Source organism: Drosophila rhopaloa, unplaced genomic scaffold (genome assembly GCF_018152115.1).
Source record: "Drosophila rhopaloa isolate 14029-0021.01 unplaced genomic scaffold, ASM1815211v1 contig_203, whole genome shotgun sequence".
Classification (NCBI taxonomy): domain Eukaryota; kingdom Metazoa; phylum Arthropoda; class Insecta; order Diptera; family Drosophilidae; genus Drosophila; species Drosophila rhopaloa.
In genome coordinates, this window is record NW_025335088.1 from 2732818 (window position 1) to 2750484 (window position 17667).

General features: G+C 37.6%; 1 protein-coding gene across 9 annotated transcripts in view; it reads left to right on the forward strand.

Annotated features, from left to right (window-relative positions):
- The window catches only part of LOC108040160 (zinc finger protein 646), a 41362-nt gene extending 26377 nt beyond the window's left edge, over nucleotides 1–14985 (forward strand). For 8 of the 9 annotated variants that reach the window (XM_017117444.2, XM_017117445.1, XM_044460637.1 and 5 more), the window contains 6 exons: nucleotides 6278–6462; nucleotides 6634–6799; nucleotides 10788–11126; nucleotides 11187–11254; nucleotides 11385–11954; nucleotides 13994–14985. In XM_017117444.2, coding sequence (XP_016972933.1) covers nucleotides 6278–6462; nucleotides 6634–6799; nucleotides 10788–11126; nucleotides 11187–11254; nucleotides 11385–11954; nucleotides 13994–14638 — 1973 coding nt within the window. In that variant the 3' untranslated portion in view covers nucleotides 14639–14985. The remainder of the gene's footprint in view (nucleotides 1–6277; nucleotides 6463–6633; nucleotides 6800–10787; nucleotides 11127–11186; nucleotides 11255–11384; nucleotides 11955–13993) is intronic. The other variant, XM_017117446.2, reaches the window with a different exon arrangement.
- The last annotated feature ends 2682 nt before the right edge of the window (nucleotides 14986–17667 follow it).

Genomic DNA, 17667 nt, shown 5'->3' on the forward strand with positions numbered 1-17667 from the left:
CAACCGAAAAACTTAAAAGTCTTTCCTAAAAGTCTAAAATTTACTAAGAAACATATAACAAATTTTGAATATATTATTGAATATATTCGCAAGCCGAAGTTTATATACCCTTGCAGTTATTACAAAACGACTGCATTTCGATTTCTATGCCTATATTACTAAAAACAATGAAGCTATGTCGATTTCGAGCTGCATTTTGACATCGTTTTGATGTTTTTAATTTTTTTTTTTTGGGATTTGGTAATATTTAAATACTATGGAATTACGGTTTTAATTAAATTTAAATCGGACATATATAGCTCCCATAGGAAAATCACAAAATTTTTAGAAATTAGTATTTTGCTGTTTTTCTATTTATTAAAATATTCCTTTAAGATAGAGTAATAATTTACTATATCAGAATTACGCTTTCATATAGCGGCCATAGAAACAATGGCAAAATGCAGCAAAAATCGAAATAGCTTCGTTGTTTTTAGTAATATAGGCATAAAATTCGAAATGTAGTAACTGAAAGGATATGTAAACTTCGGGATGACAAAGTTTGCTTCCTTTTAAGATTTTCTCAGTCGGTAAGCTGTCAGACATACCAACACTGAAAAAAATATTCATCAATAAATAAACAAAGTCATTTAGGTATCAAAGTGCCCCTATTAAGTGGTACAAAATCTTTAATAAATCATCTATGGTGAACAATTGACATTTTCAAAAATATTAACATGTGTTTTTGCGTGCCAATGTGTCAATATACATTGACTTATTTGTAGAATCAATTTATAGTAAATTTCACACTATTCCGTCTAAATATGAAACTGATTTGAGTTCATTTTTTGGTTCCTTATGTAGATGCCAACAAATTTTAAGTTGGTTAAATTCAAGAGCTACCGCCTTAAATTACACTTTTAAAAATACACCCATAAAAACCAAAACAAAATTGTTAAATTAAGCTATGTACTTAACTTATAATCTGCTGGTAAAAATGAATTTTATTTTGTGTCAACCCCATGTTTAAATTATTTGAAATGCTTTTGTCACTAATTTAAGATTAAAATTATTCCATTGATGATAGATGTACTATCATTTTGAACATTTTTAATATTGAAAATCAATTTTTTTTCGGTTTAGATGGGTAAAAAGGTTCTGCAGCAGATAGAATGAGAAAATTGTGGAAATGGTTTCACTTGCTTAAGTTGCTCTCTTCTAATCAGGTTTTATTTTTTCGGGCAAAACTAAATTTTCTTGGTATCAACATCATCCGATGTCATCAATTTTGACAGTGAGACGAGAAACTGGACCGTGTAGGGATACAAAACTTTCGGCTTGGGGAAAATATCTGCTTTTAAATAAATTCGACCAGGCTTTAAAAAGTGTCTGTTATTTTGTTCCATCATTTTGACAATTTGTGAGTTATTTCTAATTATTGTAATTTTAATTACCGAGATGATGAAAAATGCTTAGGGCTCGTTCTTGAATAATTAAAACGGGAACTAGTCTCAGTCCAACGCCATCCTCGTGATTTCCGCACTCGTAAAATCCGTGTCTGACCTTGGTCTTCGACTTCTTCTTAAAAATCTTTTGCATTCGCATTCAACACATCTTTGCAGCTGGCAGAACCGGCGGGTCGACTTGCAAATGGCAATGACAAAGATAATTGAATCAACTTGGAGGGCTTTTTGAGTCAGTAGCCGCTCCCCTGCCACCTTCGTATTACTCCTTGAATCCACGAAGCTTGTTGACTCAGGACAGCTGAAAGGAATGAATAGATGTGCAGATCTGGCAGTACTAGAAAATATTCAACGTCATTAGCTGCATTCAATGTGTTTTAATTTCCCCATTCCGGCCCGATCCTCCGCATCCTCCACATCCGCCGATTTCCGCTTAGCCTCACCATTCCCCTTTAACACCTGATTGCAACTTTACAATTGCTATTTATGATTTTTATTTCCACGCTTTTGACTATGAGCCTTTTCTCCTTTTTGGGACACAGGAACCAGAAATCAAATGCGCTTTAATTGAAAACCAGTTTGCTCTTACCCCAGTAATAAGAGTGGCACAGCCAGCGACCGAATTCCACCTTTTAACGGACGGCGTTTCCCGCCGCCGAGAGTTGGATTGGGTAATTATACCATGCAGGGTCTCGGGCCGGCCTTTTTCTCAAGTGCGTGGTGCGGGGTGCGGGGTGCGGGCTGGAATGGATAATGGATAGCGAAACCCATTAGGCGGGAAGGGCCGCCAAGGCGTTGGAGCTGCAACCCAGCCAGTGCAGTCTTTAAGACGCTTAAAGCGACAGGTCAAATGAAGTGGGCGCTGACTACGTGCCTGCGAGGTGTGAACCAGCAGCTATTCCTTAGTTCAGCTCCTTAGTCGCCTTAGACGACTTGGCGAAGGGTTGTTCAGCGTCCAAGTGCGGGACTCGACCGCAGTTTCGTCTACACGACTGCACTTTGTGACGATTTATTTGTATTTAATGTTACTCGAAGGCAAAGTGACACTAAGTAGCTTAAACGTTTTAGTCGTCAGGCTCTTCTGTCCCCTTAGTTGTTACTGACCTTCCACTTTTCATTTAATTGCGCGATTAAATGAAATTAATTTGGCTTCAAATCTGAAATGCGTCATTGCCCCGTTCTTGCACCGCCTTGATTGTGTCGGAGGCGCTACAAAATATTCCAAGCAACTGTCTGCATCATTTTCGCGAGCGTTCCTTTAATCTTGTTAAATGAAGTCAATCAGTCAATTAAGAGCCTTTAGCTATTTTGGGCAGCAATTTTACATAGCTAAGAATCTGGGGCGTCTGGTGTTATTTAAAGCTGTGTCGTTTTATACACTTGCCCCCTTAAAAAATAACAAAAATTATTACTGAGAAGTTTGCAGTGAAGTAGACATTTCCGAACATATTTAATATAAAAACTTCGCAAACTGCTGTACCTCAATTTTTCCAAAATTATATTTTATATTGTAGGTTGTATATTTATCTAAAACTTATAAAAATAAGCCTCTTTAAAACGAAGCATTTTCAAATCACTAGTTTTACAAATGATGTAACTTTTTTAAACAATGTTAAGCCTGCTTATGAATGCATTTTCAATCGTGGAAGACACTATTTAGTGAATTTAGCACCTGTCGCCCTGTCGTGAATACTTCCAGAAGTCACGAAGAAGTGATACTCCAGAAGTGACTTTTTCGACATTTCCTAAAATATCCTTCTTTAATTAAAAAATATTATGTATACAACAATATTTTTTATACATTTAAATATTTGTATACAAAATCTGATTAATCTTTGCTGAAATAAAATCATACGAAATAAAATACTAATTAAATTAATGCTTTTAAGATTGTCAAGCAGTCGGTAGTAGAAATAATAGTGGTCTATACACTATATAATAGGCATTACACAGCACTCTAAAGGTAATGCAAATCATAGTAAGATCTACAATGATTTAAAGTAAGAGAAATATTAGGCACAGAGAAGTTTACGCGACCGTGTAACTCGAGACTTTGAATAAGTTTTCTAATAAAAGTACTGTCAAGCTTCGTTCCAAGGTTGGATGGTAAATTAATTAGAAGATGTATACTAGAGTAAGCTGGTTATTTAGGTCTAGACTAGAGGGAGATCGTAAATAAATAATGTAAAGAGATTCAAGGGAAGGGAGCTTTTACAAAAAAAATTAAGTATTTTAAATTTGTTGAGAGCCCTGGACGTAACATTAACATTAACAATTAACATTTTAATTAAAATTCTAAGTTCCAAAAAAACAGAAATGGCATTTTATTAAAGCCTAGTATCTACTTCGACGTAAACCGTACGCCAGTCATGAGAGAGAGCGAGAGGCAAACAGCTGGCGTTCACTTTTCGTCGGGCCTTTTTTTCACGTCGGTCCCCTGATCGACGAAAAAAATACCAGAAAATTCCATAGCGTTGCCAGTCTGCGGAAATAAACTTTGGGTGAACCCTAGCGAAAAAATTAAAAAATTTAATCTTTTGGCGTGGGAAAAACTCAAAAAACTCACAAAAGTCGATTGCAGGTGTTTACATGTGAGGACAAAATAACATTAATACTATCTGGGGTGCCTCTTGTCAGAGCAAAATGTTTTTTAGGCCAAGAATGTACGAAAAAACACGATAAAAGTGCAGCTATGAACTTTAAATTAGCAGATAATTATCAGTAAATTAAAACAAACAACTGTTAAATTTAAATTGTATTGTTTTTTAATTTCTTTGTACAGCGGCAGACTTGTTTTGCCAAGGTATTTGATAATATCTTTTAAAGGCTCTTTCCCGCAATTACGATATTTGAATTTTAACCGCTTGTCAACAAACCCAGCTGATTGACAGTACGACGGTAGCACGCTTAAATCTGATGAACTCTCAAACTTTTGGTCACACTGGAAAGACTAAAGTTTTTACGCTAGCGTAATCGTTTGTCGATCTGGATACTAGGCTTAAGTCATTAAAAAACGTGTCTAGTTGGTATGTCGGCTTAAAAAGACAAACTTCACACACCACTTTCAGTTTTGATTTCTAACAAGTAAGGAAAAAAACTTCCTTCGTTCCGACTTATACCCTACCTGCCTATGTGCTCCTTCCGTCCGTTTCTACGCAAACTAGTCCCTCAGTCTTAAAGCTAAATTATATAATTCGGAACGAGCCGGATCGGGCGAATATATATAGCTCCCATAGAAATGTAGAGGTTTTGTAATAACTCCTAGGGTATATAAACTTCGACTTGCCGAAGTTTGCTTCCTTTCTTGTTTTAGTATGATTTGCTAATATTTGGAAAAAGTGTACCGTCAACAATCAATAGTTTTTTGTCGAGAGCAACCCACTTCCTTAAAATTATTTTCTCCTTTTAGCCTTAAACTTTATTTCTTTTAAAATGCCCTGAATTTTTTTTCTTTATACAACATTAGGACTACGTTTTGTGATTAAAAAATATGCACTTACGAGGGGGACACATTTCAAAGTAGTGTACGGTCTTAAAGTACTCGGTACCAACTTTCCGTTGAAAACAAAATTATATATATACAAATCTTTTCTGTTTCAATTTTAAATAAGTTTACCAAATTTTTACTTTGCTTTAGAAATTTTTTAAAATTACACCCGTGCATAATTTAAGTCTAAAGCTGGCAACGCAGTGTAAAAAGTAAATGTAATCTTGATAAGCAGCACTGGACGAGTTGATATAGCCGTGTCCGTCTGCCCGCTTGGTCGTCGGCTCAGTCACTAAGTTTTAAAGCCATCTATATTTCCAAAACAGTTCATTCTATATAAACCAAAATATCGTTATTATATATGGACACAGTCACTTCAGCAATATGATTTTAGTTTTATAAAAATCTGACTTAAGATGTGGAAGCCTCAAAATTGGTAACTTTTAAAGCATTTTTAACTGCGATACGAATATTTTCAGTAAAACTTTTGTTTTCCCGTGTGATAATACAACTCTTAACCAAATGTGTGAAAATTTGCATCCAAAAATATTGAAAAGTGAGTAAGATATAGGCAATTTCCGGCGGCACGTCGAAAAAAGGTGGTTTGAGGTGTACATCGTAACTAATCACATAATCATCTGAATTAAATAATCAAATTGCATTATTTAAAGGACAAATTTCCCAAGGTAACGCTGTCGAGTTTTTATTTTTTAATTCCGATTTTAAAGTCACTTGAATGTCAAAAACCTCGAAAACTCGGCAACGTTAGCTGAGGAATTTTGTAAATAAATACTGTGCAAAACAATTAGTTCAGTAGATTTTACAGGATTGTGTAAACCGACTTTAAAAATGGCAACTCTTTAAAAGAGCGTTTTAAAGTTTTGGGCACCCAAAAATCGAATATACCTTTGTTCAACTGCCCATAACTTTAGAAGTTTAACTCGGATCGATCTAAAATGTTAGCACAATATTGTTGAAATGTTGTGTATTCAGAAACAAATGAAAACAAAATAATTAAATACTGTACCCCCTTAAGGTTATTGTAGCTTAAGACAAAAGGAATAAAAAGCTATAAGCATCGGAGTAAACTGAGTCAGACTTTAAATAACATATAACCAATTTTTGATTTCAATGCTTACATCGCTATAAAGTCTAAATTTGTTTAAATTATTAAAAAAAAAAAAATTAAAAATTAAAAAATACAAATTTAATCCTAAGTCCTTACGGATCATATATGTATATACAGCTTTATATAGCTTTTTGTCATTTGTCATCTGGACTTTAACCCTTATTACCGCTTGAATAATATAGAAATATTAAAAACGAATTACATAATTGCTGTTTCTAGGAGAAAGACCCTACAAATGCCACTTGCCAGACTGCGGTCGAGCGTTCATACAGCTCTCGAACCTGCAGCAACATCTACGAAACCACGACGCTCAGGTGGAACGTGCGAAAAATCGTCCGTTCCACTGCAACATTTGTGGAAAGGGATTCGCCACAGAGTCCAGCCTGCGCACACACACATCGAAAGTAAGTATGCGTTATCATCTGGCTTGTCATGTGCATTTTTTCATTGGCTTTTATATTACATCCTTCGACATCGCCCTTCACCTCGAATCTGATCTTCGTATTGATCCCATTTGCCCTCTCGATCCATCACAAACCCTGTTGCAACCGAAAAACACCGCGCATTACGAACAGGAGCTACAGCTGCATCTTGGTGTCTTGCAGCAGCACGCCGCACTAATAGGTGGTCCAAACGCCACGTCTTGTCCTGTGTGCCATAAACTCTTCCTCGGCACCGAGGCTCTTGTGGACCACATGAAGCACGTGCATAAGGAAAAGAGCCCTACTCCCAGTGGACCAGGTAAGATTGAGTCCGAAATGAACCTATTGATATTATTCGTTTCTAAATAAATAATAATATGCTCCAGCCCGGGTAAAGAGGACCCAAAGCTAGAGTTTGCTTTTCTAAAAACCACCAACATTTTTAAATAAACATTGTGCTTTGGCCCAAGAGAAGTATTTTGTGTGGCATGCGGGTAATAATGTTGACACAAAAATATACACTCAGAAAGTTCGGAATCTACCGAAAAGTATTTTTGTGTCTTCAAAAATATTTTTATTATTAGAAAATATAGTATCCAGTCTTAGAAAACAATTTTAGTACTGTTTACATCAGAGATTGAACACTGTACTATAAAAACCTAAATATATTTACCTTGATCGAAAAAAGGTGAAGTTGAAACTTAAACTGTTTCCAAATCTTTACTGAAACTCTGGCTCAGCAAACTCATCGTAAGACATATGCATACATAAACAAGAAAGGAAGCAAACTTCGGCAAGCCGAAGTTTATATACCCTTGCAGTTGTTACAAATCTACTACATTTCGATTTATATGCCTATATTACTAAAAACAATGAAGCCTTGTCGACTTTGCGCAGCATTTTGCCATCGTTTCTGTGGCAGCTTATGATATTGTTGTCCGATTTTAATTTAATTAAAACCGTGATTACATAATATTTAAATGGTACCGGCAATAATATTTAAATAAATACCTCGGCAAGGGTATAAAAAGAACAACATAATTTTTTTTATATCAATATATTTTTATACCCTTACAGAAGTATTACAATTTTCGTCAATAGTATGCAACGCTAGCCAATCAATCGACCTACCAAATTTCATAAGGATCGGCCGACTATATCCTATAGCTGCCATATAACTGAACGATTGGAAATGCCATAACTTTGGTGTTTGTTAAGTTAGGAAGTTGGGATTTTCTATGAGTATTAAGAATGCATCATATGAATAATTTTGGAGAATATAATTTACAGAATATTCTGCAAGGTTATATCAACTTCGGCTCCGCCCGAAATTAGCTTTCCTTTCTGGTTATTATTTCTTTTTTATACCCTTGCAGAGGGTATTATAATTTCAGTCAAAAGTTTGAAAGGCAGTGAAGGAGACATTTCAGACCCTATAAAGTATATATATTCTTGATCAGCATCACCAGGAGAGTCGATCTAGCCATGTTGTCTTTTTATTACAGGTAGTATATAAGTCGGAAAGAGCCGGATCGGGCGACTATATCGTATGTGTCTACATTTTAGGAGGTGCTTTGGTTTAGCATCAGAAGTTTATGTTATAACCGCAATACTTCGACCATAAGATACCAGTTACTCAGCTAACCAATTAAAAAAATAATTTATAGATATTGACTGATTCAGTTTAGGAAATACTTTTGACAAATACCTCCCAATCACTGTAATCCATATTTTGCATGCCATAATCCAGCAACTCAAGTACTAGAAAAGTTTCGTCAGGACGATGCCAATCACCTTAAACGATCTCTGGCCACCGTGCTTGTGTGTTTAATTAGTTGTTTTGGTAATTTACTGATAACTGTTTGGTTATGTAAAAGTTCTGTTATCCCACGGAATATAACATAATATGATTCATTTCATGACAAACATACCATCCATTTTTTAAAAATAAAAAAAGTTTCGATGGAGGAGCCAAAGTCAACAACGAGCGTTTATTCCAAGTTTTGCACCATCTATTTTGTATGGCTGTCCAAAGTTTAAAGTACCTTCTATCGAACTAATTCTTAACTTCAGAATCGCATGGCAAAACCAAAGACAATTTGTAGTGGCGTTTGTTCTTGTATTTAGAGCGATTTTAGTTTATGGAAAAAGTGTCTACATTTAAGAAATACTTTCTAGATTTTATGAATCAATATGTATTTTCTTTGATTTAGAAAAAAGTACATTTTTATAGGAAATATATAAAATTTAAGACTAATTCTATTTTCTGTGTAGGGTCGCAAATGTCTCCTTACTCTAAAATTCAAATTTTCATAATCTTTTGCTTAGAAATGAAGGACAATTCGTGTTGAATAAAAAATATATGAAGAATGCTAAATGCTTGCAAAATCGGTGATTAGACCTAAAAATGGTAGTAGACCTAAAAATGAGTACCGATCCCGTCAACATAATTTGTAAGTTTGAAAAAAGTTAAGGTTAACAAGTACTTATAATAATAAGTAAACTCTTTTACCATTTAAAATAAGCATTGCATAAATTAATTTGTAATAGAAAATGAAAATGCAGTAACATTTAGTTCAAATATATTCTTGAATAAATGAAAACATATGTTTCTTAGATAAAACAAGAAAGGAAAGCTAACTTCGGGCGGAGCCGAAGTTGAAATACCCTTGCAGAATATTCTGCAAATTATATTCTCCAAAATTATTCATATGATGCATTCTTAATACTCATAAAAAATCCCAACTTCCTAACTTTAAAAACACCAAAGTTATGGCATTTCCAATCGTTCAGTTATGTATATGGCAGCTATAGAATATAGTCGGCCGATCCTTATGAAATTTGATATGTCGGATTGATTGGGCAAAAATAAAACCCATAGAAAATTCCAACTTCCTAACTTAACAAACACTAAAGTTATGGCATTTCCGATCAATCAGTTATATGGCAGCTATAAGATATAGTCGGCCGATCCTTTTGAAATTTGGTAGGTCGGATTAATTGGCCAAATATAAAACCCATAGAAAATCCCAACTTCCTAACTTAACAAACAGCAGAGTTATGGCATTTCCGATCAATCAGTTATATGGCAGCTATAGGATATAGTCGGCCGATCCCGGCCGTTCCGACTTATATACTGCGTGCAAAGGAAAGAAGGGTGTGTGCAAAGTTTCAATTCGATATCTTTAAAACTGACAGACTAGTTCGCGTAGAAACAGACTGACGGACAGACAGACGGACAGACGGACATGGCTATATCAACTCAGGAGGTGATCCTGATCACGAATATATATACTTTATAGGGTCGGAGATGTCTCCTTCACTGCGTTGCACACTTTTGACCAAAATTATAATACCCTCTGCAAGGGTATAAAAACCGATATTCAATTTTCGTGGTAAACTTTAAACCTTTTTAAGAATATATATACTTTATAGGGTCGGAGATGTCTCCTTCACTGCGTTGCACACTTTTGACCAAAAATAATAATACCCTCTGCAAGGGTATAAAACTCTTTAAAAATGGCTATATCTCAGAGTTTATGGGAATAAGTTAAGAAAGAACGAAGTTATACTTTTATTTCCCGTTTTTTTGCAATTTTTCCTAGGGGAGCTTTATATTAAAGTCGTCCGAATGGAAAAGTTTCATATAAATAGCTTTAAAACTGAGAGACCAGAGAAGTAGAAGCGGACAGGCAGACAGACAGACGGACATAGTTAGATCTCCTATGATACCGATCAAGAATATTTATACTTTATAGGGTCGAAGACGTCTCCTCCACTGAGGAACACGGTTCGCATGTAAAAACCTCACGCTCTGCAGATGAATGTCTCAACTCATTATCGATACAAGCATAGAAAGTTGCTAATCCTAACAGATTTCTCTGGGCTTCTGCAGCTTATATTCTATGCTTTCTAAAAAGTTTTCGCTTGCTCATTTTGGAAGACTAGAAGGTTATCATAGTTTTCAAAGTTCTGAGTCAGGCACTTCCCTTTCGTTGAAAGCAACTGTATGTGCATTAAAGTGGCTAAAAAAACTTACATTTGAACTGGAATGAACTTTTTCGAAACCCAACAAAATTTTTGAAGTAATATGCGTTACGAATTAAACCTGTCTGACAAAACAATATTTTTTACATAACTAACGTTGCCAATTTATTGCGCAGACCCTATAACGCATTTTTTCCATAAATATCTTTTGGTAGATGCACCAATGCGCACAATACCGCCGTTATGAACATGTACTATATGCATTTTGACAAAGCAAGTTTATTCAATGATTCTAAGTAAATATGCAATTTTCTACTTAGCCTCATCTCAATTTAGCGAGCTAAATCAAGGAGCTACGGGCAGTGGTAACGGAAATGGAACTGGAATTGGCAACGAACAGATCTCTACACAGTGCACATCTGAGTCAAACTGCGCACAAAGCTCCCATCAGGCAACTACTGGAGGCTCCAACTTAATAGACAGCTATTTAGGCAAACGAAGAACAGCCAACCATCCCTGTCCAGTGTGCGGCAAACATTATGTCAACGAGGGATCTCTAAGAAAACATCTACAATGCCACGCCGAGACCTCCCAGCTTACAAACAGCCTGCGAATGTGGCCTTGTAGTGTTTGCCAGGCAGTCTTTACTCATGAAAATGGTACCCATTAGAGTTCTTGATCCAGAAGGGAAATCTAAATAATCCTATTCTTTCTTAAAGGCCTTCTTACTCACATGGAGTCAATGCGCATGGATCCGAAACATCAATTTGCGGCTCAGTACGTTTTGGTATGTTAAGCAAATGCATTGTAACTTGGCAGGCCCAACATAAAGCAGAATTACAACATGGATAAAGCTCTAATTTCGGAATAAAATACATAATAATGCATTTCCTTTCCAATTCAATTTAACATTTTAGTCTCGAGCGGCTGCAGAACAGCGAGAGCGCGAGTCCCTTTTAGCGGTAACCTTAGCTGCCAACAGTGGCACTGGCGGCAGAATTGGAATTCCAGATGCCGGGATCGTCCTACCTTTAGGGACTCACAACTCGGAGGGATCCAACTCAAAGTGCCCATCCCCTTCGGCAAACTCCGAATGCTCTTCCAATGGACGTCTTACTTCGTCGACGACGTCTGATCAAGACCAGGACATCGATCATGGCTTGAGTGAGAATGAGAATAGCAACCAGCACAACACCAGCAGCAGTACCAACAACAACAACAATTGCACAAACAACAACAACTCCAACAAAATGAGCGAGTTGCGACTTCCGAGCTCAGGTCAATACACGATGGACACGGATATGCACGTCGCCAACAGGATGTCGTTGATGGCCGCGGCTGCGGCGGCCGTTGCTGCATCACGACCCCAGGACGGAGTCGACAATTCAGCAGTTCCGAGCGCTGCGGTTCAAGCCGCTGTGGTTAATCTGGCCGCTGCCATGCGGATGAACAATCCCAGCAACGGCCCTACAGCCTACCAACAGCATGTGAGAATCAAATCTTTTTATTTAGAATCATATTGGCATGCTCACTTTGGTTTTCACTCGAAAATGGATTTGCTTACAAGATGTGTTTTCCTATTAACATAATTGAAGTTTGCTTTATAATTTTCATTTTTGGTCCAAATAAAAGCTGTTTGATTTCTAATCAAGATTTGGCCCGAAAAATTGCACATATGACATATACGGTCAAATTGAGTTCTCAAAATTAAAAAATATGTTTTTATCGTTGTTTTCACAGTTTAATTATAAGTCATGAATATTTTTCTACTTTTATTCAAAAAAATAACTTTTCTATTCTGATCGAAAGAACTATTATTTAATGACTTTTCACGAAAGTTAAGCAAGAAAGAAAGCAAACTTTGGTAAGCCGAAAAAAATCCTTTAACTCGTCGAGCCATTCAACTTCAGTAGAATAATTAGCTTTAAGATATCCATACTTTGAGAATTGACTTAATGTGAATTAAATTAGGCGACCGTTTATGAGGCCCACTGAACAGTCCTCCAAAAACTGCTTTGTGGCACATATAGTATGGATGGCAGCGTAATCCTACATGAAAATGTGTGGTCTCTTCCAATTTTTTCCCTACAAGGAAAGATAACAGTTTTCTATTAACCTCTATTATTGTGAGCTGTTCATTTTGAAGCAACAAAACGTAAGGCAACTGTGGCTGTTCTACCAAAGTTTCTTTTCAAAAATATTAAAAGTTCTGAAAAAATCGATGTTTTTTTTGTTTGTTCCCTTAGGCTCTATGGTTCATAAAATTTACCAACCAATGTAAAGCTCAAGATTTCTTTTTTGGTAGCTTTTTGTCTACGTCAGTACTACATTTCACGGCGATTAGCTTTTGGTACATGGAGTGATAGAAAATATTTTATATTTTTTACGTAAAATAAAAAACTCATTGTTATCAGTAATTTTAGATTTATATTTTTGGATCACAAATAACAGTAATTATTTGATTTTTTAAAGTCATTGAACCTTTATAGCTCGCACGTGTTGTATTATTATAAAACAAGAGAGAACGCTATAGTCGAGTGCCTCGACTATTAGATACCCGTTACTCAGCTAAACAACTTTAGATTTTGCATTAACATAATGTGAATTAGAGTGACCACAGGAAAAAAGGACAAAAAGTTCAAATTATCAATTTGAATTAGGCGTTCTCTTAGCGCTGGCAGCTTTACAGCACGAGCATCAGCACCAGCGCTGCTTTAGCGCAGACAGCTTTTGTCCTGCACCAGCATGCACACATACGCCATTGTTTGATCAAGACCTCCAATTTGGCTAACTTGATTTGATTTGCATAGTTCTTGGGATATAGTTCGGTATTGACAAATGCAAACCATCTCAATTTCCTTTAATAGAAATCCTTATCGAGAATTAACGTTGACTCTGTTGAGCACCTTGGCCAGCTGTTCCAAAGTCATCCGTTAGATGGCGCCATGAAAGGCGGAAATGTAGGCGCTAGCCAGGCTTAAGCGTTTAATGGGTTTTTGGGCGTTATAGTGGGCGTGTCAAACTTGTATTAGGCCAATCGATAGGTATTGACGAAACAAATACATATCAATTAAAATTTTCATAATAGCATCAAAACTGTGGTCACAGCTTGTGGCTTGTGGGCGTCAGAGGGGGCGTGGCACCATTTTGAAACAAACTTGCGCTGCGTAGGAACTCCTAAAATCTACATGCAAAATGCCAATCTTCTAGCTTTTATAGTTTCCGAGATATCAGCGTTCATACGGACAGACCGACGGACAGACAGACGGACAGACAGACGGACAGACGGACATGGCTAGATCGACTCGGCTAGTGATCCTGAACAAGAATATATATACTTTATAGGGTCGGAAACGCTTCCTTCTACCTGTTACATACTTTTGCACGAATACAATATACCCTTTTACTCTACGAGTAACGGGTATAAATATAAGTTATTTTCCGTTTTCATTTAAAATTAGAAGAAATTTTGATCATTTATACTTCATCTTTATTATTGTTATTAATGTTCCATCCCACTTTACAGCATGGCGATCATACTCAGTCGCATCATTCACATCCGCACTTAAACCCCCATCATCATCAACAGCAGCAGGCTCCTCAACACCAGCAGCAACAATTGTCCCATTTGCTGGTGCATACCCACCACAGCAACAGCAACTCCCGCTCACAACGGTCGCCAAATTTAAATGTACCAAGTTTGCAAAACGAATCATCTGCCGCCGCATCGATTGCAATGAACATGAACGTGCATATGATGCGCGGTTCCCTTGAGCCAGACCCGTGTGTGGGTGGAATGCGTCCAATAGAAGTTCTCCACCAACAACAGCAGCAGCACCACCACCACCAGTCGTCCAACTATTCACAGCATGCGGTGGCCCCCACCACCCAGCAGGCGCATCCGCACCCCCATGCGCTTCACACATCCCACCACCATCCGGATCCGGAGACAGCGCTCCGCATGCACCAGGCTGAAGCGATCTTGCGCTCCCACACCGAAGCAGCGTTCCGATTGGCCACCGGCACTATTCCCGGCTCTGGAGTAAAGAGCGAGGCGGATCAGCAGCAGCTTAGTAGCCACGACAATGGTAGTGGCACTGCCAGCAGCAATGACCAACAGCATCGATTCCACTCGCATCAGCAAGAGCACCAACTGCCATCGAGCTCGTGAAGTTTGGTAATGGAATCCGGTAGGGCAGGTGTGGATTGATGTTGGAGATACAAAATCAAGTACAACGATTTCCCTATTGCGTCGATTTCAGTTGAAACTATAGGATTTAATACATATAAATGCGTAAGCCTCTATAAATAAATTAATTTATGGAAAAGGCGTTGATGTAAATGAGATTATGTTTGTATGTAAGTTTAAATATACAACTACGCTCTAAGTTATAAAAACGATCCCATTCATTGTGCAATATTATAAACTAACGTCAATGTCGGCAGATAAATATATGTAAAAACTTTCGTGTTATGTTTACGTTTATTATAAGAGTAAAGACAAAAGCGCGAAAATCATTTAAAATCGATTTTTATTGGGTCAATAGCATGTTGCACTTTAATTCGATAATCGTCCGGAAATTATCAATCGATAATTAAGTGGCTGAGGAAAATGAGCATTTCGCGCCACCTACTGAGAATTGCTCTCGCTTAGGGCTTAAGGTGCGGATCGTCGCGGTCGTGACTTTCTGAAGATTAATTAAACTGCACAACAACGTGGTCGTGACGCAACCGCTGTTGTTTAGGGGGTCGAATGGGTGATCTCCATCAGAACAAAATTACTTCTTAAGCAAAGCTTTCCGGTTTTCGGCAACACCCGCTTTTGGGACGGCCTTTTTAATTTTTTTTTTTGACACTTGTTTTTTCAAGTTTTGATTTTTTAATAATGTGTTATTTATTTTTTAGTTCTAGATGTAGTTTCTTACATTCGATGTGTCTTCTCCAGGCTAGTCGTCTGTCTAGGTGGACGCCGAGTTAAGTTACTCCGTTGACTTTGGGAATCGGAGTACTATTCAATGATAGTGGAGGGCATGTTTGCCTTTTGAGAATAAACTTTATGTGTTTACATTTTTATACCCTAGCAGAGGGTATTATAATTTTGGTCAAAAGTGTGCAACGCAGTGAAGGAGACATCTCCGACCCTATAAAGTATATACATATATTCTTGAGCAGGATCACCTCCTGAGTTGATATAGCCATGTCCGTCTGTCCGTCTGTCTGTTTCTACGCAAACTAGTCTCTCAGTTTTAAAGATATCGAATTGAAACTTTGCACACACCCTTCTTACCTTTGCACGCAGTATATATGTCGGAACGGGATCGGCCGACTATATCCCATAGCTGCCATATAACTGAACGATTGGAAATGCCATAACTTTGGTGTTTTTATACCCGTTACTAGTAGAGGAAAAGGGTATATTGTATTCGTGCAAGAGTATGTAACAGGTAGAAGGAAGCGTTTCCGACCCTATAAAGTATATATATTCTTGTTCAGGATCACTAGCCGAGTCGATCTAGCCATGTCCGTCTGTCCGACTGTCTGTCTGTCCGTATGAACGCTGAGATCTCGGAAACTATAAAAGCTAGAAGATTGGCATTTTCATGTAGATTTTAGGAGTTCATACGCAGCGCAAGTTTGTTTCAAAATGGTGCCACGCCCCCTCTGACGCCCACAAGCCACAAGCTGTGGTCACAGTTTTGATGCTATTATGAAAATATTAATTGATATGTATTTGTTTCGTCAATACCTATCGATTGGCCTAATAAAAGTTTGCCACGCCCACTCTAACGCCCAAAAACCCATTAAACGCTTAAACGCAATACAATAGCGCCATCTAACGGATGACTTTGGAACAGCTGGCCAAGGTGCTAATTCGAGCGACGAAAAACATTCAAGAAGGCATATTTATTTTAAGTTGTTTAGCTGAGTAACGGGTATCTAATAGTCGAGGCACTCGACTATAGTGTTCTCTCTTGTTAAAGTTAGGAAGTTGGGATTTTTTATGAGTATTAAGAATGCATCATATGAATAATTTTGGAGAAAATAATGTACATAATATTCTGCAAGTGTATATCATCTTCGGCTCCGCCCGAAATTAGCTTTCCTTTATTGTTGTTAATTTATTTTAATACGCCAATCAGATAGCCACCTCTCAACTACGATGAGGTGATTGGCTAATTGTGTTGTTGCTCGGCTTGGGGACCTCGAGCGACTGAGGATTGCAGTGTCGTCAGCGAACGTAGATGTTGTTAGCTGCTCGTTTATAGGAATATCCGCTGTATATAGGACGAACAGAGGGCCGAAGTGCGCTTCCTTGCGGGACTCTAGCTTCGATAATGTAGTCGTCAGATGTTGTTGTGTTGCACCTTACTGCGAATTCTCTGTAGTACAGATACGACTTAAGTAGTTTATGAGTGTATGTAGGCAAGTGTGTTTTGATTTTATGCATGAGGTCATCGAGCCAGATCGAAAGCTTGAGATACATCGAGGAATATATCGCTGCAATATACCCGATTCTCAAGGGCAGTGCGGATTTCCGATGTTATTCTGTTAACTTGTTCGATTGTACCATGTCTTTGACGGAAGCCAAATTTATGTGCCGGGATAACATTGTGTGCTTCCAGATATGGTATTATGCGTGTAAGAAGGCATTTTTCGAACAATTTAGACAGACACGATAGTAAACTTATTGGTCTGTAGGATGAAGGAATTGTGTGGACTTTTCCGGGCTTCGGTATCATTATGATAGTAGATTTTTCCATTTGCTCGGGTAGTAGCCGAGACGTATGATCCCATTGAAGAGTTTACAAATAGCCTCAATAGCAGAGTTTGGGAGTTCAATTTTTCGGTTTCAGATCCCCGATCACTTTCGCGATCCCTTTTGGCTGAACCAATGTTGGTAAGGATATAGTTTCGGATTCAATTTGTGGTAGGAGAAATGGACAAGTGGCCGGGTTCGCCTGGTAAACGCTTCGGAGATGTGAAGTAAAAGTTTCGGCTCTATCTTCGTCGCTGCGGGCCCAGCTACCTGATGGATTTCGATTGAAGAGCTCAGATTTGGGTGAGCCCTCTGTTTTTTTGTTTTTGTTTTGTTTTGTACTGGTTGGCGAAAGTTTTCCGATGTACCGCTGTGCATTTTCAGCGTCTTTCTTCAGGGCTCGGTTTAGTGTGCGAGTTGCTCCCTTAATACGTTGTTTTGAA